The 23245-nt window shown below is 51.2% G+C and overlaps 2 protein-coding genes across 3 annotated transcripts in view; one reads left to right on the forward strand and one right to left on the reverse strand.

Moving 5' to 3' along the window:
- The window catches only part of CBL (Cbl proto-oncogene), an 84829-nt gene extending 74771 nt beyond the window's left edge, over positions 1 to 10058 (forward strand). The window contains exon 16 of the mRNA XM_037505438.2: positions 732 to 10058. Within this exon, the coding sequence (XP_037361335.1) occupies positions 732 to 1024 (293 nt within the window). The 3' untranslated portion in view covers positions 1025 to 10058. The remainder of the gene's footprint in view (positions 1 to 731) is intronic.
- On the reverse strand, positions 9347 to 18008 carry MCAM (melanoma cell adhesion molecule). Of its 2 annotated transcripts, XM_037505439.2 has the most exons (16): positions 17916 to 18008; positions 16032 to 16156; positions 15734 to 15941; positions 15575 to 15645; positions 15078 to 15165; positions 13449 to 13628; positions 13211 to 13332; positions 12970 to 13129; positions 12759 to 12877; positions 12533 to 12674; positions 12002 to 12123; positions 11755 to 11893; positions 11576 to 11647; positions 11307 to 11454; positions 10885 to 11002; positions 9347 to 10440 (listed from the first exon to the last, which is right to left on the reverse strand). In XM_037505439.2, exons 1-16 carry the CDS (start codon positions 17980 to 17982, stop codon positions 10411 to 10413), a joined length of 1911 nt encoding a protein of 636 aa, XP_037361336.1. In that variant the 5' UTR covers positions 17983 to 18008; the 3' UTR covers positions 9347 to 10410. The 2 variants fall into 2 exon arrangements, with proteins under 2 accessions (XP_037361336.1, XP_037361337.1); XM_037505440.2 differs by lacking the exon at positions 10885 to 11002.
- Positions 18009 to 23245: the final 5237 nt, after the last annotated feature.

Below are 23245 nucleotides of genomic sequence, written 5' to 3' on the forward strand. Positions count from 1 at the left end.
TGGTAGAAGAGACTTCTGGCTCCTCAGAGTGCGTTTGTAGCAGTGACAGTATTGATGGTTCAGACCTTAATTCCTGACTTCTGGGCCTACCCCATTGCCAGGGATGCATGCTGGTCTGGAGAGCACACCAGATTGGCCTGGAGCCAGCCTCCATTTGGGCTGCTCTTCTTGCACCTGTGGCTCCTGGGGAGGGCAACAGCCAGAGTTACTGTCACATGAAAATTAAAGACAGCCTTCAGGACAGCTGGTGAAAAAGATACACAGCCTCCAGTTACCCAAATAAGCACCCATCCTTACCCACGCAGCCTTGTTTAATGCTTTTTCACTACAATTTAGGCCTCTTTCTGTTTACTTACTTGTTAAAAGGAGACATTCAATGTCTGGTGTAGCCCTCTCAAAATTTTAAAAAAATAATCTAGGCAATAATGTGTGCGAAACCTGTTACTAAGTGTAAAGTATGATATAAATGCAGATGTTCCGTGCCTATGACAGCATTGGTTGGTGTTAGTAGAACAGGTGCATGGTATATTTAGAAGATTGCCCCTGCTGTGATAGAAAGGAGACTATACACTAAAATTAAACCCATAGAACCAGCCCTGTGACCGAGGAGCACATGTACCCAACTTACAGTGTAGATCAGCGATAGTCTTGATAGTACATTGTTGTTATTGCTGACATGAATGAGGATTCCCTTCCAGATTTGCAAATACATTCTTTCTGATTTCTTCTAGACTTCACGGAGGGTTCTCAAGTTCCTGAGAGACCTCCCAAACCATTCCCTCGGAGAATCAACTCTGAACGAAAAGCAGGTAGCTGTCAGCAAGGTGGTGCTGCTTCCTCCACCGCTGCTGCTGCCTCCGCCTCACCACAGCTTTCCAGTGAGATTGAGAAGCTCATGAGTCAGGGATATTCCTACCAGGACATTCAGAAAGCTTTGGTCATTGCCCACAACAACATTGAAATGGCCAAAAATATCCTCCGAGAATTTGTTTCTATTTCTTCTCCTGCTCATGTAGCCACCTAGCACATTACCTCCCTTTTGCAGCTTTAGAGGACCAATGAGCCGAGAGCTCCTACTCCAGTAGCACCTAAAAGGGCAGAGGTTCCATGGAGACTTGACAATGAAGTCTTGCCCTACCTGTGAGATATCACGCCTGTGGTTCCAAGATTTCAAAGCAGTGGAAAGAAAATGGAGCAGCTAGTGTGTTTTATTATCTTACTTGTTTTGAGAGTACATTTGCAGGTGTCCTTCAGTCCCCACTTGAGAGAGTGTGGATTTTTATTTAATGGTAACCTACCTGGGGAACAGTCCAGAAAGCAGCAGTAGAAGTATTGTGCTGTAGATCCTAATTAAGGACTTAGACTTTCCTGGGTTATGGAAGGGTGTGTGTGTGTGTGTGTGTCTGTGTGTGTGTGTGTGTCTGTGTCTGTCTTTGTGTGTGTCCTGTGATTATAAGATTAACCTGCTGTCTGTGTTAATCCCACACAGGGAATTAGCACAAGAGGTTTAGAAAGGAATCTTTTAAAGACTTCCATCTACTGTGGTATTATACTCAACCCCAATGTGTATTACAGCATCAACACTCCCCTTTGGCTTGGATTATCATGTGCATAGCTAAAGTCTTGTATTTTTAGAACACCCTCCCTCTCTCCTTTCCCCTATTTCCTCCTCCTCCTTGGTGTCCGTCATTGGCAGTGGGCTTGCTGTGACCAGCCTGATTGAAGCCAAGTGGCTTATAGGATGTTCTTTTATTATGTGTGATGTGTTGGTTTGTTTGGTAGATAGGTGGGGAAAAAAGTACTGTTGTTATATCATTATCGTCATGTTTGATACTAGCAGCTAACACTGGTCACTCCAAAGCACTGTTTCTATAGGAACATTGAATCTGTTAAACTAAGATGTTTTAATTATCCTAATTATGTAATGACTGATTTGAGATAGAGGCCTTCAAATACATTCCATGCCCTCCCCAGAAAAGAGTCTGTGGGAGTCCGTTGCCTTGGTGCCAGGTATGTGTTCTGATGTAGGTCTTGAGTTTTTCTACTTAATGGGGAAGGAAAGAACTTTTGTTTCCAGCATGGCTTTCTCACCCTAATATCATGAAGCTTTTATGAAGCTTTATTCACATGCTCTTTACCTTGTTACACAAAAACATGCACAAGTAGACGATAAAAATTAATCTCTTCAGTTTTTCTTCCCAATGACTCATTAATTTCAGCTTATATGGATGTCTCCCTTTGAACTTGAGCCAGTTTATAAGTTCAGAGTCAATTTTTTTCTTTAAGGAATTGGGGATACTACCCACGGTGGTGATAGCACAGCATTTTGCTGATAATGGGCACCTTTCCTACATTGGTGCCACCTGGTGACTTGGCTTCTCTTGTGCCTGTGGCTTTGGGAATGTAACATCTCCTTCCCCCTTTCCTTCCCCTTTCTTCTCCACCTTAGGTCTATGTACTCTTTAATGATTGCGTTTTCCCTGGTTATTAGACATCACTTGGTATGATGATTTTACCATAGTCAGAGCCAATATGTGTAAAACCCAGCAGTTTGTGTAATTGCAGGTTCAAAGGAAAAACCAGAGTCACGTGTGCAGCACCATTAGTCAGTTCCTGTAGCTGCTACCTGAGCCCTTGAGTCTTTGCTGATTTCCCTGGGAGTATGTAACTATCCTCCTCAGAAGCAAGCTAGCCTGTTCTTTGATAAATCTGCTCTCCTGGAAATCTAAATTGGGCTTTTCTCTTTAGATCCAGGTAGAAATGATTCCTTTATATCTGTTTCTCTCCCACCTTGTCATCTTTGGAGCTAAAATGTTTTCTCACTCTTGACTTTAGTTCCTCTTGGATCTTTTGGCTTTCTCCTCTTGGCTCAGAGCCATTTACCTTGACCTAGTAGATAGCACTGGACTTCTTATTGAGTTGTTGTGGTTGCCCTGTAGTGTCTCTTCTACATGGCAACAGCTGTGGGAAGTCTTAATGGGAATGAAAGAGCAGGGAAAGTGGCAGTGAGTTGGAAACAAGCGAGCATCTCCTTGTAAAAGCCAGAATAGTATTGTGTCTGTGGTAACATTTGGTTGTGAGGTTGTTTTTTTTTTTTAAATGTTGAAGGCCCCAACAAAGAATAGGAAAAATAGCAACAGTTTTCATTCCTGCTTGTGCTGAAATTTCCCCTTTTCTGTAGCTACTGCCTATAGTCTATCTATGGGCAATCAAATCTTATGGAGCTATTAAGAGAGCAAAGCCCTGGTTCTTCTTATCTTTTGCCTTTCCAGTGCCTCCAAAATTCTCTTCTTTGGAGATTATGTCCTAGCTTATATAGACTAAGAGCAGGTTCATCCTTTCTTTTTCTAACTGAAGACCTGTGTGACAGTTTGAGTCAGCTCTGACACTGGGGTTTCAGGGCCCTGTGTTGAACTTGTGCACCATTGGTCGACTTGCCCATCGTTAGCTATGGGTCTGCAGGCATTCAAGGTTTTAGACCATTATATGGGGCTTTTCTTGTTGGGCACTCTGAGGGGGGGCCTGGGTTCATGCTTGAGATTGGCAGGTGAACCTCAGGAAGGTTTTTACATCCTCTTGCTTTGAGGATATTTCCAAAACTTTAATTTCTTAAAATTTCATTTGACTAAGAACCAGTAACACGACCATCATCCTCCATTTGTAAGGCAACTTTTAAATTCTTCGGCTCTGCTCTGAATTTGACAAAAATTATCCTTTCCCCAAGCTGGCTTAGCGTTTTGCCATTTTTGACAAATTCATCCCCTTTCCACCTCCTAGGTGCAAATGGTAACTCCTCTGCCAGCTGTCAGGTGGATAAGGTAAAAGCAACTTTGATGTGCATCAGGCTAGTCGTTCAGACCACTCTCCCCTGCTTTCCCTATGTCTTCCCAAGTCTCTCTACATAGCCTGTCTGGTTACTGGATGGCTGCTTTGCAATAGGTAGTCAGTAGCCCCTCCAATATTCCTTCCATTCAAGTAGAGTGTGGATTATGGTGGAAAAACCTGTGGGCTCTTTGCCTCCCTTTACACAAATAATAAATTGGACAGTTTATCGTCCCAGCATTTATTTGTTAATATCTGTGTAAATAGTGATATATACCTGTGGCTGGCCATTCTCTCGCCCAACCGTGTTCTATATATTCAACTCTTCTTTCTCTTCTTACACAGACTCTCAATGTCAGGCCCAGGATGTGGCATAGTTCTATTAGTATCAGTTAGCTGTTTTGTGGATTAAAAATATATTGGGGAGGGGGGTGTTATTCTTCATACTTAAAGTATTTATTTCCTCTATAGAAAATTAAGATATATTTTATGGTCCAAATAGCAAACTTACTAATGAATTTTTGTAAATTTGCTTGCAGATTAAGGACCAACTATATATACCCTTTAAGACACCATTAACAAGATCTAGACCTTTTTGTATGTGATCAGCAATGGTGTTAATGCCGAGTATTCTCCTACCTCACATAATGAAAGTCAGAGGGTCATAGACCTTCCCAAACTATAAATCCCCCTTCTTGCCGTTGGCCTTTCTGACTCAGAAATGACCACTGCCCAAAGAACAATGGTATCTGAACCATTGGTCTGCCTGTCACAGTTCATTTGTTCATTCAGCAGATGTTTGTAAGAGATGACCATGTGCCAGAAGTGTTACCTTTGTGTTTTTTCCTGCTACCACATGGTGATTTACTGATGCTGGGGATTAGCTGTGGGCTGTCCAGCACTTGCATTTGGCCCTAAAGTACCCCTTCCCAGTAAGACTGCAATTTTTATTCACAGTTCTTTTATGAAGATGTGTATTTCCTTATGGAGCTGTTCCAGTTAAAATCAGCTCGAGAGTCTCTGATGAACTTTTATTGTCTTCCTGTCACTTTGATAATGTCTCAGTAGAGGTAACTCAGTGTCAGTCTCATGGGTACCCATCATTTTTACTTATTTCAGTGGAATCTGTTTGGTTGGATAAGGGGTATATTGGTTCAGAGTTGTGCAATAGGACAATTAAATGTTTAAGCAAATGCTTAGCAAATCATGTGTTTAGTCCACAGGCTTCCTTCCCAATCTAGTGCCTTCCTTGATCTTTTTACTGAGCTGCTGTGTCTCTAGTCCTCCATGTCGGGAAGTTTCCTTTTCACATTTCCAGATCTGTCACCATCTCCCATTCTATTTGAAACTTGTTTTCCAGTCCTTCAACAACCTTTGCAGCTGACCCTGTGTCTTAGAAGGGATTAAGGTGTGGGACAGGGATGGGACCTATCTTTGGGTCCTGATCTTCAACCAGTTGTTTGGGTCTCCCTAAAACAGATTGAGCTCAGAAAGGTCAGTCTGTAGCTCCTGGATTAAGAGACTTAGAGAGCTAACAGGCAGTGTCAAAATTAACACATCATCATTTTTCTAGACTTTTAAGCTTTAGAAATTCCATCTCAAGTATCAGTTTATAACATAACTGTCACTACTTTGTCCCCAATCTATGTTAGCAGTCTTTCTTTAGGCATGTGTAAAGTCATTTAATAAAATGGGGGTAGGTGTATACTTGAAGAAGTTCTAGGTTGCATCTTTAACTGTCTTGTTTAGGAATCATTTGGATGAAAGAGAAGTATTCAATCTAATGAAAGGAGGGAGTTGTAAGGATGCAGGGTATTTCATAGAACCTGTGATAAGTAGAACTGAGCTAGAACTGTAAAGCTTTGCCCCAAATCCTTTCTCCTGCTTGTCAATCTGTTTATCAGCATGCATGACCCCAACCCTAACCCTAAACCTAACCCTCAAGTTCACATACCCTCCAGTTCTAGGGTTCACTACTAACAGATTCCCAGTGCTTCTTGGTTCATATCTTCCAGAAAGAATCGAGCAGTCCAGCCCGTCAGTCAGGTATCTGCCCCGAGCGGTTGACCTTACCACATGGACAACAGGTGGGAGTAGAGTGGGCCCACAGAAGAGGGTATAGACTATATAGCTACCCCAAAAATACTTGAGTAGTAAAACTGCTATCGTACTGCTTCTTTGAGAGTAGAAAGGCAGGCATGGGGCCATTTCTGGACTAGCAAAGGAATTCTTAATTCAGGTTACTTCCTTTCTTTGTTTCGTTCTTTTTTGTCCCTTTCTCAGTCTCAGCATCCAAGATTTCTTACCTCCCTCGCTAGGATCAGTTTCCCTTATCTTAGAGCTAGTCTGTTCTTAGGTGGCGTTTCTTAGCTTTCATTCATTCTCAGGTTTTTAACCTTCTTTCACATCATTTAGAGAGTAGATCACAAATCACGAATCACACTGTAGCCACCACCCATGGACTTCTGGGCTCTTGTCAGATTCTAGCACTGAAAATATATTTATCCTGTGGCCCATGACCTGTGTTCCACTGCGCCCTCCTCCTCACCCTTTCGTTTGGTCCTTCCTGTATGAGGGGAGCTCTGCAATGATATTCTTAGGCGAGCCTTCCTAGATGCCTAAGAAAGTACTTTGCTGTAGGCAGTAAGAATGTGTAATAGTTGGGATGTTTGCCAGGATGTAAATTAGATGTTGATGCCAGTGTCGGAGTCTTTCCTGAGCGCTCTTTAGACAGGCTGCCCTTCCCAGTCCAGTTACCTTCTTTGTAGTCCTATATATAAAGACTTTATCTTTTGATTTTTAAAATTATGCATCTGCTGGCCTGAACTTTTTTATTTTTATCTCATCCTAGAGCCTGCCCTGAGTTATTAAGGCCTTTCATAATCACTTAAAACTTTGTCAACTACTGGAGTCATATGATAGACCCAGGAAAAAACCTAATCCAAAGATACACATTGAGGCACTTGAGGAAGGGTGAATTGTCAGACCTCGCTTTGATTTTCTAATCTAGGTTCCAGTATCAAGTAGCAGAGGGACAGCATGCCATGTGCCTTCAATGTCCTGGGAAATCTGAGTTTGCTTTCCAAAGGGAGTACCAGTGTTTTCTTGATTCTGGAAAGTAGCACAAGAGTAAGGGATGCGGCAGTAGGGTCAGGGAGGAGCAGAGAGCTTTGTTTAGAGGAGCGTTCATAGTCAGATGGAAAGTGTCTTGCTGAGGGGCCAGCTGTTGACTAACAGACTAACAGCTGTTTGGAGATCTTACTGCCCCTTCCCTCATACAGTGCTTGAAAAAAATCTGGTTGATCACTCCTTGTATTTGTACAGAGCAAAATTTCAGAGCCAACCTCAGATCTCCTACTGATTTGACACCCTAACAAATAGGCGGAGTTCTGATTGCTAGGCCCCATATTCTTGATTCAGCCCCCAAAATGACTTTGAGAGGCACTTTTCCCATTGCCTCTCTCAAGTTCTCCTTCCATTCCTAAACCAGATTTGGAGGGCAGAGAGTATTGTTCAATCCATGCTCTACACAACTCCTCCAGCCTCACACTGCTTCTATGCTCAGGCCCTAGAGTGGAGTGGAGTGTGTGCCCATGCCTGGCACTCTTACATATGTGTTAATGTGCCCTAGATATCATTTCCCGCCCGCCCCCACCCATCTCTGACCTGTTATAGGTGAGGGTAGCCATGCTTTCTGACTGTCTTGAAACTGAAGAGGTAAACTACTTATGAGTCTGTAGACCATGTGTTTTCTCTTCCTTGGCTTCTTCCTTTTGCTGTCTGGGTAAGTCTGCAGGCACAATGCCCAGGAGAGTGGATGTCCCTTGACCTACCCTTGGCATTGTTTTAGTGTTTTGACCTTGACCTCCTGCTGAAACATGTGGTAGGGACATGGCAGCCAAGAGGTACCCCCTACATCTGCTATCTGACTGTGGTGACTTGGGATTTTTAACCTTACATATCTTTTTTCCTTTATTCAAAACAACAATTTTTAGCACATTGAAGAAAAAAAAAGCCAAACATTTTGTGCCTTTCTAAGGCAGCACTGTATCTCAGGCTGCATTTTAGGACTTAATATGGAAATACCAGAGTCTTAGCTCCTCTACCTTGGGTGTCAGTCTTCTCTACAGTCTAGGGAAGAGGAAGTGTGACTGGAGAGATGGCAGCCGGGGGCAGCCTGTTGGTGGTCTCTCCCTGCCGAATTCTCGTTGGAGGAAATAAGCATTGTACCCTGCGCTCGTTTAGCTGGTTCCAATTGGAATCTCACTTACAGGTTGAATGACCTTTCTCCCGCAAGGAGACACAATGTTCCATGATTTCCAGGTACACTCCAGACATTTCAAGTGTCCCAGCTTCTGGTCCTATTAATGACCCAACTGCATGGGAAAGTATAGAATGGACTCTTCTTGAGTAAGGGGTTGTCTTTTCTCTGTGCTGGATCCTGAACTGACCTAACTCTCCTGCCTCTCTCTTCACACGTGGCTTCCTTTCCTTAGAAAATTTTGGTCTTAAAGCATTAAGCAGCTAGTTCCCTCTTCCAGGGTCTAGTTTTTTCTTGGAAAAAGCCGCAAGGACCATGTACCAGAAGCCTGTCTTTGGTATTGTGGCCACTCTCGGTTATGGTGAAAAAAAGTTTTCTATGTAATGATGTTTTACTTATTTCTTTTACTTTTCTCATTTTCCCCCTGCTTTTTAACTAATATAGAATAGGGAGATAGAAAATCATGCTTTTTAAAGTTCTCCTTATTCAGGATTTTGACCTTCTTGGCCTAGGTGGGGCTGGAGAGAACTTGATGCTTTCTGCAAAATGAAGAATCCCAATTTGTATATCAGTGTTAAAAATAAAACAAAATGAAAACTTAGGTGAATTTTTGTGGGCTATTTTAAAAATGTGTCATTAATATAAAAAAAATTTATAATAGCAGTATTTAATCATTCTCACCTGTAAAGAATAAGAAAAAACAGAAGGTAAATATTCTTACAGAGAATAGCAGAGCTTTAAGATTCATTTTCATTTTAAATCCAGTTTGTTTTTGCCAATGTATTATGTTTAGAGGTCTGTTATACTAATGTTATTTATTAATTTTTTTCATTTCCATACACAATTAACTAAAGAGCTTTTTCAAGCACCTGTCTGTAAAAAAAAAAATATTTTTAAATAAAGTTTCTTTTGTTGTAGCAAGACCTGAGTTCTTGCTCATCCGTGGTAGGAGGTAAAACACAGGGTAGCTCCAGGACCAAGTGCTGAGGCCCATCTTCATTCCTAAGTCGTGCTGCTACTTCCGGGGCACCTGAGTGTCCAGAAGACAATGAAAAAGGGCTACAGCTTCCTGTCAGCCTGCTAGGCCCCGCGGGCTGCTGGAGCAGGGCTGCTTTGCTGATTAGGGTGACTATAGCCCTCAGCTAGAGCTGGAGCTGTTTGCTCAAAAGTAGAAGTAATCCCGTCACCCCACTCCAACCACCAAACGTTTTGTTTTCCTTTCGGTGCAACTCCAATTCTAGAGGCCCCAGGCTAACGTGGTACCATGATGAATAAAAAGCAATGCAAGATTTCTGGGACAATTAAGCTTTATTGTACACACACACACCCCCACACGTGCATACACACACACACGAAACAATTTGCAAATTTACACACAACCTAACAAAACCATATATATAGATACGCACGCGCAGATACATATACACATACATACCCCAAGCTCTAGCCAGGCCCGTTTCTCATCCCTAAGTACCATTCTGCCCTCGGCCCCCTTTTGCTAGGGTCTAGGCCCATTCGCTCAGTTTGTAGAAGTTAGGGACTAGTATAATTATAGCCCTTATCCCCGTAAAGGAGAAGCTGGACCTCATCTCTTGTCTCCTACCCCCACCTTTCAGCCTCACATGATCCCTGAGAGGCTATCAGGAGCCTGGACGGAATAGTCTTAATTCTGGAAAACCCCATCTTCCTCATTGCAAGGACAATGGAATAGCCCCGTATTTCCGTTAAGGAATGACACTAGTTCCTGGCTTCTGCCCGGAGAAAGGAGTGTCACGTAAGGGATTCTGGAGGCAGGCAGGAAGCTGCTTCTAGATACTAATGAGCTACTTTCTAGAATCGGTGTGAGCAACATTCTTTACCAGTGAGAGGGGCCTGGGCTTTGTGTGTCTTCACTTCAGTGATACAACTGAATTATGAAGCCAGACTATGGGGCACAATCCAGCTCAGAAAATAGGCCACCCAATTCAGCTGCTGGTCGAAGACAGTTATTTATATCCATAATGTGTGTAAAAGAGAAACATGTTCTGCAGCCAACTCTCCTATCCATTCCTGGGTCGCTGAGGCCCCTTCCTTGGGATGAGTGTCACTCAAGAAATTGGGATGGTGATAGGTTGGTCCCTGAAGAAGGGCCTCCAGGGCCAGGGGAGGTCCTGCAGAGGACGCTCTCTTCCTAGCCCATTTGTCCTGAGATGGAGTCTGCAGGTGAGCTGGAGCAGGTCTTCTCTAGTCCATTTTAGAGGCTTTGGCAACCATCCTCAGTGCTGGGGAGGAGAGTGAGCAGGGAGCAAGAAATGTTCCAGGCAGGAAGGGAGCTGTGATTCAGCCAGCTAGTGCCTCAGATCGATGTATTTCTCTCCCTAAAAATGGGTGAAGAGAAGTAAGGGGGGGTGTGGAGACAGTGTCAGGGGTCAGGATGTGAGCGCTGAGAGGTGCAACCGAAGCAAAAGCTGATGAACTAAGTGCAGCAGCCTTGTGGGGAAAAGCCAGTGGGTATGACAGGCAGGCAGGGCAGGAGGACTCAGCCCCCACTTCACACCTAGTGACGTGACCACAGCGCTGCTCAGGAGGCGATGGTGGTGGGACAGGGCCTTTGTGCTCAGTCTTGGGAGCTACCCTCTCTCCAGGGTCCCAGCCACTGGCCCTACCATCTGAGTAGTGTTAGGAGGGCAAGATATGGGGCCTGTTCCCAGTCTCCAACAAAGAAGGATGAAGAACAGAAAGAGTTAGTGTTGGGGGAACAAGTCCATGAGCCCCAATCCCTGAAGAGGTGTCAGGCACTGGCTGCACGAACCGCCTCCTACCTGGTCTCCTGGAGCCCTCTTGTCACCGCTGCTGCCCTGTAGAAGGCCCATCTCTTCGGGGAGCTTATCTGACTTAACTTCCACTACAAATTCACCCTTACGAGACGGGGGCAGCGTGCTGGGAGGAGGAGGGAGGCAAGAGGTTGGCAACTCGAGCAAGGGAAGGGGAGGAGGGGCCATCAGGAAGGACACTGGAGTTCAGGGGCCAGCTCAGGAACGTGAAACAGGCCATGGCGGAGAAGAGGTGGTTGATGGAAGCTGGGTGTAGTGGGCAGTAAAGCAGGGAGCACTCAGACCCATGGTCCCACTCTTCCTCCGAGGGGGCAAGCGGGCACTGGGGCAGGCAGGGCAATGTCCCCGAGGAGGTGACGAGCCAGCCAGCACAAGATGGGGTGGGCACAGGGTGCCAGGTACATGCTTACATCTCTTGCTTGCCTGACCGCCCACAAGGCAGCTTGCCCTTCTTGTAGAAGAAATAGAGGACAGCTCCCAGCACAGCCAGGACCAGGACACACACCGTCACAGCCACGATGACCACACCCTTGCTTTCTGGCTCTGGCAGCTTTTTCTCTGTTCCACAAGGACAGTCAGTCATTCCTGCCCCAGGCTGTGATCACTGCCCTCCTAGGGGCAGGCTGTTCATCTGGGAGCAGAATGAGGAGACCCAGGCACAGCCCTGCTCTTGACTTACCTGTGGAGGTGCTGTTGGCTCTGGGGTGGGCACTGACAGTGTAGGTGCTGAGGTCAGTGGATGTGTTGGAGACTGGTATGAGAGGGAAGGAACAGATTGGGAGGTGGGTTAGGAAAAGCACAGGTTAATGCCTCTGCCTGGGCACACCTCTGCCATACTCTACGGGACAGGGTCCTTACCCAGCTCCAGGAAAATGACAGTAGTGTTTTCGCCCTCAGAGTTGGAAGCCACACATTTGGCACCTGTCTCCAACAGCTCTGGAGTCACCAGGACATTCAGGACGCTCAGGATACTCTGCGAATCGTTTTGTTGACTTGTCTGCAAGGAAGCAGGTGCAGCTCAGGGTAGGAGGGAGGATGTCCGGTCTTGGCAACAAAGCCTGCATAGGGGTGAATAAGAGCCCGGGAGACAAGCTGGGCCACTCACCGTGCCATTGACATTCCAGGTGATAGTGGGCTGAGGATGGCCTGTTGCTTCGCAAGACAGATTCAACATTGTGTTCTCTTTCACCCACACCTTCCTCTCCTTTAATGTCATCCACGGGGAGCCTTGGGAAAGCAGGGGAAGGTGAGGCACAGACCCTTGCTCGCCTGCCTCCCCCTCTAGCAGAGCATCCCAAGTCACAGTTGGCTTTTTTTCTTAAAAAGCTTGAAACCGAGCCTCCCCTAGTGGCACAGGCGGTTGAGTAGAGTGCTGTGAAGCTGTCTGCAGCCCCAGCCAGCAAGGGTCCCACATGGCGCGGCAGACCTCTCCTGTCTCGCCCGCTGCTCCCCTCAGCAGTGTATTTCAGTCAGTCTGCCTGTTCTGTTCCCCGCTCTGTCTCTGGTGAATCCTCTCACCCTCCTGCGCATCTGGCCTGTACCCCGGTTCTTGTATAAATAAATAAATTTAAAAAAAAAAAAAAGCTTGAAACCACCCAACTGGGGTTGGCTTCCATCTCTGCCCAGAGGGCCTCACCAAAAATGGCCACGTTGACCAGCTGTGTGCGGTTCAAGCCGGGTACATGGGGCACTGATGCCACACAGCGGTAGCCTCCTCCTGCTTCCCGTTGCAGGTTGTGTAACTGGAGCACGGGCCCCTTTTCCAGCACCTTGCCTGTCTGGGTGAGAAATGGCAGAAGTTCACTCCTAGTCCCACCCACCCATTAGCCCCTCACCCCAGGGCTTTGGGCCCACCTGGGTACCTTCTCTCTCAGCCACTGGAACTCAAGGGCCTGGTTACTCTCTGCCTCACAGGTCAGATTGAGGCTGCTGCCCTCCTGGCCCTCGGGGGCTGCCGGACTCACCCGCATATCAGACACATCTGGGGACATTGCAATAGTGTCAAGCTGGCAGGGCAGAGGGTGGGCAGGGCAAATTCCCTCTTGCCGCCCCTCCTGGGTCCCAGCGCCTCACAGTTCACCAGCAGCTCCTGTTGATCGCTCAGCGATGTAGTGGTTTCCAGGTCCAGACCCTGGCACTCATAGAGCCCGCTGTGCTCTTTCTGGGCGGGCTCCAAGATCAGGATCCCATTGTCTAACGTTGTCTCTTCCTCCATCTCCCTAGTGCTGAGGTTCTGGGGGGAGGATAGAGGGGTGAGCAGAGTGTACCTCTAGCTACATCCCACCCCATGTGCCCCCACATAAGCCCTCCGCACCTGCTTGCTGATGCTGAAGTGGGGTTGGGGGTTGCCATCGGCCATACACCTAATTTCCACACGGTCCCCTTCCTTCAGCATTCCCACAGGCTCCACTTCCAACCACACTTTCTCCGTTGGGTCTGCACAGGCAAAGGGAGGGCTCTCAGCCCTAGAGCTGCCCCTGAGCTGGGTGGGAGGAGCTAGCTAACAGGAGTTTCCACCAGGCACAGCCCCAGTACAGTGGGTTGGCACTCACAGAAAACAGGGACAGTGACTTCTTTGGATTCCTTCATGTGGTTCCCACTGGGCAGTCGGTAGTCGAGCTCACAGTAAAACCGGGCGTCTTTGTCTTCCTTAACCAGTTGCGCCTTCAGAACACTCTGCAAGGTGTACAAACCACTGGACTCCACGATCTGGGAGGACTGGATCTGGACCCCTGGGCAGGGAGGAAGGTGAGAAGGGTAGGGCTTCAGCCTGGCCTCCAACCCCACAGGCTGTGACCTCCAGGGTTGGCAGAGGGCAGCCCCTGTAGAGGGCCAGGTACAAAGGCCAGGGGCGACCTTTCAACTTAGCAGTCTTAGTGCTCACCATTTACGTTAGAGAAACACACACAGGGGCACATCGCAAAGATGTGTGCAAATGATGCTACAGTGATCAAATGAAAAGAAATGAGAGAGCATTCTGTACGTCCACCCCCAGCAGAATGAATGGTTACCTAAAGGCTATCATGTACATTGCCTGGAATTCTGGGCAGGAGGCAAAACAATCAGGCAGATCTAAATATACTGACCTCAGATCCAAATATACTCTCTCTCTTAGAGAGATTTCCAAGACACGTTATTTAAAACGTAAAAACAAAATAAAACAAAACAAAAAACCAGCAAAATTGTATACTATATTGTACAATGCCATTTAGATGAGGACTCCTCAATCCCAGGTCATTCTTAGGGGGCGAGGCTGCTCTGTGCACTGTAGGATGCTTTGTAGCATCCCTGGCTTCCACCCACTGATGCAGCAGCATCCTATCCATTCACGGTAACCCAAACTATATCCAGATATTGTCCAGTGTCCCAGAGGGGGAGCAAAATCACTCTGGTTGAGAAAAGCACTGATTTAGATAAATAAAACAAAAGTCTGTATATACCCAGATATATTTACTTGTGTGAGTAAGTAAGTAAGTACGGATTTCCCCTGCTATCCAAAAAAAGAATGTTCCTCTTTTGGTATGGTTATTTTTTGGGTCTCAGAATGCTTAAGATTTTTTCCATATAAATTCATAGTAATTGCATTTCCAGACCCAAAAAATCACATAACAAATCATACCAGGTAAGAATGCTTTACCTCTTCCCATCATGAGGAAAACCTGTATGTAGAAATAGGCTTGAAAGAATACATCTGAACTAACAGCAAAGAGTATTTCTGGGAAAGAGTCTGGAATCCGATTTTTCTTCTAGGTTTTCTGTATAGTTGAAATCCGCCTGAAGATAGTTTTCAAGCATCACTTGTGTACTTAAAAGAAAAAGGAAAACTAAAACACAAGTTTGTCCCTGCATGGCCCCATAAGCATGACTTTTTTTTTTTTAAAGATTTATTTATTTTTATACAAGAGCTGGAGTACAGGCCAGATGCGTGGGAGGGTGAGAGGATTCACCGGAGACAGAGCAGGGGACAGAACAGGCAGACTGACGAAATACACTGCTGAGGGGAGCAGCGGGCGAGACAGGAGAGGTCTGCTGCACCATGTGGGATTCTCGCTGGCCGGCCGGGATCAAACCCGCGCTGTAGAGGCTGCGAACAGCTTCACAGTGTGGCGCTCAACCACCTACGCCACCAGGGAGGCCCCCCCATCATAAGCATGACTTTTAAGGGCCAAGAGGCTACTCACGGTTCTTCTCCTCCTTTAGGGGCCGGCCATTCTTGTACCAGATGACTTGAGGAATGGGGTACCCATTCCTCCCCACACAGGTAGCAACCTAAGGAAGGAGGAATGTGAGTCTCCCTGTCTCCGAGAGTCCAGCAAATCCCACCTTAGCTCTTTTTTTTTTTATAGAGACACTAGTTTATTTATTTATTTTTAAAGATTTATTAATTTGTTTATACAAGCACTGGGTACAGTCAGAAGCACAGGAGGGTGAGAGAATTCACCAGAGCCAGAGCGGGAAACAGAACAGGCAGACTGACGAAATACACTGCTGAGGGGAGCAGCGGGTGAGACAGGAGAGGTCTGCACACAATGTGGGACCCTCACCGGTCGGCTGGGGATCGAACCAGCACTGCAGAGGCTGCAGGCAGCTTTGCAGCCCAGCACTCAACCGCTGCGCCACCGGGGAGGCCCCCACTTTATCTCTTGCTTCACCTCACTCGCCACCTGGGTTATCTTACCTCCTCGGGCTCCTCACTGTTCACAGAAATGCCCACATTGTTGACCTGGATGCTTGGCTCCTCTGGAGCTTCTATGGGGAGAGAAATGAGGACAACACGGGACACCGTTTCCTATAGCTCCCACGCCCCACAGCCCGCAAGGCCCAAAGGAGCACTCACTGTAGACACGGAGCTGGAGGCGGTGCTCCTGGGACCGAGGGCGTTTGCCCTGGCACAGGAAGATGCGTTCGTCATGGGGGGTGACGTGTGTCAGGACCAGAGTGGTCCCTTTGTCCTGGAGGCTGAGACGGTTTTGGTACTCCCCAGGCTCACTGTGGCCTTGGCCTTGGCGCACACGGAAGATGAGTGTTGGCTTCTCCTTGTGGACCTGAGATGAGTGGGGAGAGAGGTGGTGAGGGTCCACACGACAAGTAGCGCCTCCCACCCCTGCTGCCCGCTCTGGGGCCCAAGCACTCACAGAAAACCAGTCCACGTGGCTGAAGTTGCCCTGGGAATGGGAGGGGCTGCATTTCAGAAGGGCAGTGCTGCCCACTTCCACCTCCACCACCTCCGGCTCGGGCTGCTGGGCCTCTCCAGGCACACCTGCATGTGAGGGAGGGGGAACCCCCAGCAGAGTGTCAGCTCCAGCTGCCCCTGCCCCTTCCCTCCCTTCCCCTCACACCCTCTCACCACAGCTGTTCTTCCTGCCACTTCAAGGCTCTGAAGAGGGCCCTGACCTCTCCTAACCCTCAACCACCCTCTCCCACACCGTGGGCCAACCTGCTCCCAACTCAAAGGAGTTGGAGATACTCACCTCCCTGAAGAGCCCTGACAGAGGGGCAAACCAGGCTCTAGGCCAAGAGGAAGGGCCCTTTCCTTCCAGGCCCCCTCTTCTCTGAGTGAGCTCACAGGGTGGGAATGCAAGGCATGTGCCAGGCTGGGGCACACAGGCCCCTTTGTGTCCCCACACCCAAGGGAAGACTTCTGTAAGACTGCCCTTTGCTCCCTCTCCCCAAAAAAACTCTCCTCCTCAAACCCCCACTTTCAGGTGGGTCAAATCTCCCACCTCATACTCCTTAACTAAGCAGCACCTCTGGGCATGGTCCATATACTTGTAGACTCTATCCTGGGAGTCCTGGGAGTCTAGAGGGGTCAGAATCTCCCCCAGGGGTCAAGGCAAGGGCCAGGCAGTGGGCAGGAGTGACGTCAGCGGTGCCAGCATGCTGCCCGCCCTGTGAGGAGGTGATGTCACCCAACGCCATCTGGCTGGACTCTGGGATGCCTTGGTTGTTGCCCTGAGTTGGCTCCCAGGCCAGGAGGGCAGATGGTCTTCAACCCAGAGGCAAAGCCTCAGCTCCTTGACTTGGGATCCCAGAGCTAGAAGCAGGGCAGGGTGGGGCCGGACCTGCTGCTGCTGTGGCTGCCGTTTAGTTCTTTCCCCAGAAATAAAGTCAGCCTGGGAGGAAGGACGCGGGGGTACCCCAGGGACGCTGCCTGCTCTGGGCATGAGGCCAGTCAGCTGGGTATTGCCTAGCCCTCCCCTCCTGCAGCCGGATAGGGGCTGGGACCCGACCAGGGAACCAAGACAAACACGCGACACTACTGCGGGCCATACAAGGGCAGCGTGGACCCGGGAGCCCCCGCTACTAAGCAGCTGGGGGGGGACTCAGGAGCAGGGACCCTCTCCTCACTGAATGTGGCCCCCATTCCGGAAGGTATAGCAAGTTTGGGCGCTTCTGCACCAGGAATCTTCAATCCCTCGTCTCTGCCACCTGTGATCCCCTCCACGCGGCAGGCGCGAGGCGCCCCACGCTGCGCCCTAGACGCTGCCAACGCCCAGTTCTTGTGGGAGCCGCCGTGCGCCCCCCTCGCTCACCTCCAGCCTGGCTCCTAGCCCGGGCCGAGGGGGAGGGGTCGGCGCACCCCTCCAGCTAAGAAGCTGCCATTTCCAGCAACAGGCGGGCGCGGAATCCAGGATTTGGGGAAGCGCTCGGGCCGCGCCTCCCACCACGACTCCAAATGCGCCCCGCACCCCGCCGCCAAGAAAGCACCTGAGGAAAACCTCTCCCCAAGCCCCCCAGAAGCTCGGCCCCACTCTTCCCGCTCCAGGCAGCGATCTCCTCCCCGCCTTTCCAGTCCTGCTCTGGGGACACAGGAGAACAGAAGCTGCAAACTGGATGCAAAGAGTTGCGAGCGCACCAGGCGCCCGGGAGCCGGGGCCCCGAGGAGGAGCAGCGCACCGCGGAGCGCAAAGCCCCGGCCGGCGCCGGGATGCCCGCTCGGCTCCCGGGCGGGCTCAGCGGAGGACCCGCGGCCGGGCCCCGGGGTGGGGGGCGCGGGCACCCCCAGCGAACTCACTCACCAGCCGCCCGGCGACTGCAGCAGCAGACGGCGAGCAAGAAGGCGCAGACGAACCTGGGGAGCCCCATGCTTCCCGGCCGGAGGGCGAGCGCCAAGTGAGGGAGCTCGCAGCAGCCGGGGGCTGACGTCAGGGGGGCGGGGGAGGGGCCCCGAGCGCCCGGGCGGGCCGCCACGCCCCGCGCAGCCCCCCGCCCCCGCCCCGAAGCCGCAGCCCTAGGGGGCGGGCCCGGCGCCGCCGAGCCGGGAGCTGCGCGGAGCCGCGCCGCAGGGAGGTAGGCGGGAGCCGGCCTCCCAGCCCGGGCTCGGGCAGGTGGAGGGCGCAGTGACAGGTGTCGAGGGGCCTGACTGACAGATCGAGGTGGCAGCGGGACAAGCTGGCCGGGATGCCCGGAGTCGCCCTGGGTCAGAACCAGCAGTTTCATCCCCTACCCGCTGGCGCAGCCCTGTGCACCGGCTACAAGGTCCTGGGTGTCCGCCAGGGGGGACCTCCCATCCAGGCTTCTCTCCCTGCCTCCTCCACCCCCGCGGGACCCCTGACACAGAGAAATCCTGGCCACCAAGATTGCTTCCCAGAATGATTGCGCCACTGCGCTGCCAACGGCCTGGCGCTGCCCCCAAGCCTTCCAGCCCTGGCAACTTTGAGGGAAGAAGCCTGGGCCGAACTCCCACTGACCCAGAGGTACCTGTACTGGGAAGTAAGATGGCACCTTTTGGGTGGGCCCTTTAAACCCAAGTTGCAGCAAGTCAGTCTTGGATCAGAAGCAGGGGCCAGAATTCGCAGACCCAGGGGTCTCTAATTTGTCCAAGCCCAGACCTTGAGAATCTGTTTGTGCCTCTTCATTCATTTCCCATCACCTGAATGAAGAAAAGAGGGGGAAGGAAGAGTTAATGAGTGCAAGGTCCCCAGCTCCATCCCTGAAAACCTGTTGCTGTTCCTGATGGTCCCCCTGCAAGCAGCTCCAACCCCCTTAGGCTGCCCCTCCCAGTGGCTTCCCCAATCCTATGATTGTGGCTCAGCAGTGGGGTGTGTGTGTGTGTGTGTGTGCAGAGGCGAAATCAGATGTGTTTCAGGCAACCGTGCCCCTGCCCAAGTGGGGTGTGCCATCCAGCAAGATGGGGAGCCCTGCAGCTGCCCTTCTTCCAAATCCTAGTCTTCTGGCCTCTTGGCCCAAGGCTTTAAGGAGTGACATGGGCTCTTGTCTCAAAGTGACCTCAGCACTCTGGCCTAGGGAAAGGGGTCCACATCTGCCCACACTCCTTTAGCAGGAAGGGTTAAGAGGGACCCAGAATTTGGAGCAGAGGCTCACCTGCAGGGCAGCTGGTTGGGGGAGGAGCAGGGTGAGGCAGCAAACACCAGAGATGGGCAGGTGACTGGAGATAATGCTCTAGGGCTGCGTTTTTGATGACGCAGAGATGCAAACCACATCAGCCTCATCTTTTAGAGCCTGGCTCATCCCCTCCCCCCTCTCCATTAGTCTCCAGCCAGAGGCCATGCCAAGCCAACCAAGCCTGGAGCCTGGGGGGGGGGAGAGAAGAGCCCCCAGAGTGAATGTATAGACTGGCTCAGAGCCCAAAATGGAAGGGATGTGCTTGTTTGTCTGCAGGGGCAGGAGTGGGAATGGCTGAAGGATGCTGTTTGCCCTGGCAAGCCCAGAGCTGGGCATGGAACAAACGCTGCTTCCCAGCCCCCACCTCCTTCCCTTCACTTAACACCATTAACTAATCATTTGCCTCTCTGGCCTCTGAAATCAAAGCCAGCTAACCACCAAGGACAGTCAGTTCGGGATTCTTCTTCCGCCCTGAGGAAAGTGAAGCCAGGTAGGGGTGGAGGAGCTGCCTCTGCAGAGAGGGGAAATGAGGTTAGCTGGGGGTGACATCCCTTCCCAGCAAGGCCCCACCAAACAAGCACAAAGGCTGTCCTGTCAGGAAGCTGCAGCTCTGGGCGATCTGGGCTTGGAGGGAGTGGGTGGTAGAGGGCTGGGGGCAGGCAGCTTTGGGATGGGTTAAGGAGGGGGGCACTTTGGGCTTCCAAAGAGAGGTCAGGACCTTGGAGAGGATTCAGAGGGGACTGGAAACCAGAGGAAAGAGAAAAAAATGGGGTGAAAGCCAGAGGCCAGGGAAGTGGGAGCAGAAGAGGAGGGGGCGGCCTCTCCAACTCCTCTAAGATGCCAGAAGAGAGAGCTTCAGCGGTAGTGGGAAAGAAAGTGGCAGAGGAAGAACTTCCAGAGAGAATTGCGATCCAGGATTTTGCTTGGCACCCAAAGTTGCTGCTGGTCAAGTTAAAATGTAGAGTCAGGCAGGGGCCTCTCACCAGGACAAAGTCTTGGTATGAGGATATCTGCTGAAAACAGCAGGCAGACAGCACGGCCAGGTTAGCACACAGCTAGCCCACCTTGACTAAATGCAAACAGGGACTAGAGAGAGGTATATTTTGATCAGCAGCAACTATGGAGCCCTCCAGGCAACAGCCCCTATTGATTCCCCCCTAGCTTGTGCCCAATCCACATCCCCACCACGCACTCACGTTCCTCCACTCTTTTCCTCCACATCCTTGCCCACCTTCCCTGAAGCTGATGCCAAATCAATGTGAGACGGTGGGCGGCTCCCTCTCCATAGGTGTGAGCCCCTCTGGGTCTCTCTCCCTCACTGCTTGGGCTTTGACTTGTCTTTCCTCCATCCTGTGCCACCCCACTGCGAGGTGACACAGTGGAAGGATGAAGCGGGCAGCAATGGCCTTCCATCACCAGCTGTGGTGCGTGGACTGGGCTCGAAGCTGCCTTTTCCAGATGTAGGCTGACACCAGAAGAAGAGCTCCCAGGCCTGAGCCCTAATTCTTTGCCTCATTTCTCTCCAGAAGGAGGGGTTTGCACTGCTGGTCCCCTCCACCCTCATGGTAGACCCAGGCTACTCAGACACGAGAGGCCCTCCTTGTGTCTCCCGGGCACAGGTCTGACCACAGGGAGAGGAAAATTTGGTGGGGGAGTGGTCGTGGTCAGGGACCCTAAGGTATAGCCTCCTGGGTGGGCAGGACTTTCGTGTCAAGTAAGGAGAAGTAGATGGGCCTGTATCCGGAGGTGAAATCTGAGCGCTGTCCTCTCTAGGCTCCAGCAGAGTGGGCACAATGCTCCCTCCCCTCACCCTTCTAGTCAAGGGGCCTTGACCAGGAGGATGTGCGAAGGCTGGGCTGAGGAAGGAAGCTGATAAAGACATGTTTGCAGCTGCAGTGAAAAGGAGCAGGGCGTGGAGGGGGTGGCCAGCAATCTTGGCAATTAGAGGGGTTGGGGAACCCCTGGCTGAGGGAATGAAAACCAGGGTGGAGGGGGTAGGGGGCAGTTGTTGCTGAGGACATCATCAGGCCAGGAAACCGGATACTGGGGGGCTGGGTGGAAGATGTGGGGGAAGAAATTGAATGGGGGGAAGCAGCCCCTCTCCTTCCAGACCCTGTGTCATCACGTCCTTCGTACCTGACTCAGGGCAGGAGGAAGGAAGGACTGGATCAGCCTGGATTGAGGTGCATGCACCCCGGAAACTGCATGGAACAGGAGAGTGACTTGGGGGGGATGGGAGGGGCTATTTTTAAACTTGGAAAAACCATGAGTGAGTTCATCTCCACCCTGAGAGCTGGAGGCGCCAAAGGCCCTATTGTACAGGGGTCCAGAGAAGGGGAGTGGGGGAGGGGGCATGGCACAATGGGGAGAATTATGTTGACTCGGGCAGGCCCAGCCCCGGCGGGGGAGGGGGTGTCTTCGTCACAGCTGGCCTAGTGAACTCCGGGGTCGCGCCAGTCTGGGGCTTGGACAGGGGTTTTCTACCCTCACAAAGCCCCCTGTTGGGGAGCTGGGGTCTCGCGCATCCGGTGGCCCATGCTGGGGAGGGGGCTGTGGGTGGGATTCCCCACAGCCTTGCTTTCCCAGGGAAGGCAGGGTCTGTTCCCAGGCTCCCAGCATTCCAGCGGCTCCCCAGGGAGCTGCTGGCCGCTCCACTCAGCCCCTTGCCTGCCAGGGAGTGGGGAAGAGGAGAAAGGATGTGGATGCACAGGGTTCTTCCTGGGGACTTGGGGTCCTTAAACCCTAAGGGGGGGTGCGGGGGGGGGAGCAGCGCTGTGGGAGTAGGGGCTGCTCGGGAGGGGTCACAGCGCTCCCCTCCTAGTCCAGCCCTGCTACGCACTCAGATCCGGCACTGTCCCTGCGGTCCCCTTGGACTCCCTCTCCAGGGCCTGTTCACGTGAGCAGCCCTCCTGCGTGACCTCTGGTCTCCAGCACCCAGGGCCTCAGCCCAGGATGCCGACAAGGCGCCAGGCTCCTCCAGGCTCCGGGAGCCCCAGCTCACCGGGTCCAGTCCCCGAGGCCGCCGGAGGCGGGGCATCCGGCCATGCACCAACCCAAACATTACCATAAATGCTCAGGCGGCGCCGCGGGCCCGAGCAGGCTTGGGGCGGGGACCCTGGGGCTCTCCGGAAGCCCCAATCCGGTCTCCAAGCCTTTCTCAGCTTCCCCCGGCAGCTGTGATTCAGTCTCCCGGCTCCCCCTTTACAAAGTGGGAAGAGGAGACAGAGGTGGTGGGGGGTGCGGGTGGAGCCCAAGCTGCTGGGGGAGGCCCTGGGGGCAGCTTCCTGTGTGGTCAGTGACCCCTCCTCTAGGGAGAAAGGGACCCTCTAGCCAGCTTTTCGGTATTCAGACAGGACTTCTGGGTCTCCCTCTAGCTCCTTTAGGATCTCTTTCTGTGGGCTGTATTTTTGGGGCCTCCTGCCCCGAGTCCTGGGCCTCAGTTCTCTGGTCTCAGAGAGCATAAACCCCTTCCCACGTCCTCCTCCCACCCTAAATTTGGAGAATGGAGCGCGGGGTTTGGGGGGGAGGGAGCGGAGCAGGATGCTGGGAGCTTACACCTCTCCCCCTCAGGGAAGTTCACATCCGCTCCCCAAAATACCACCGCCCAGGGGAAGGAATGTCCCCGGAGAGCTGTTTCAACTGGACTTTGAGTTTTCCCTGTGGAAAGACTGTGTGGTCTGCAGGAGCGGGGCCTGTGGGAAGGAAACCTCGGGATGCCAGCTTCTGGCTCTCCTGGCCCCTCCTGGCAAAGTCACTTCTGAACTTTGTTTTCCTTTCCAGTTGGAGCTTAGAGTAATCCATGAGGGGCCCTGAAAGCTGGGAGCCCTGTTCACCCTGCCCTGGCCCGCCCTGGTATCCCTACTGTTGTTGCCATCTCTAATGGTAGAGAAGCAGATGGAGGTTGGAGGAAAGAGTCACTGACCCATAGCCCAGGGGCCAGGGCTTTAGGAGAACTTGAACAAGTTTTGGAGTCAGAAAAAAGCACTGGAATAGGTCAGACCAA

The sequence above is a fragment of the Talpa occidentalis genome, unplaced genomic scaffold (genome assembly GCF_014898055.3).
Source record: "Talpa occidentalis isolate TD23 unplaced genomic scaffold, MPIMG_talOcc4v2.1 talOcc4.12, whole genome shotgun sequence".
Taxonomy (NCBI): Eukaryota; Metazoa; Chordata; class Mammalia; order Eulipotyphla; family Talpidae; genus Talpa; species Talpa occidentalis.

Coding starts and splice junctions, on each gene's coding strand:
- MCAM (XM_037505439.2), bottom strand. CDS start 17,982: ATGGGGCTCCCCAGGTTCGTCTGCGCCTTCTTGCTCGCCGTCTGCTGC. Junction 13,629..15,077: donor CCTAAAGGAGGAGAAGAACC/GTGAGTAGCCTC, acceptor CTCCCTGCCCAG/GGGTCCAGATCCAGTCCTCC. Junction 11,003..11,306: donor CGGTCAGGCAAGCAAGAGAT/GTAAGCATGTAC, acceptor TCCTCCTCCCAG/CACGCTGCCCCCGTCTCGTA.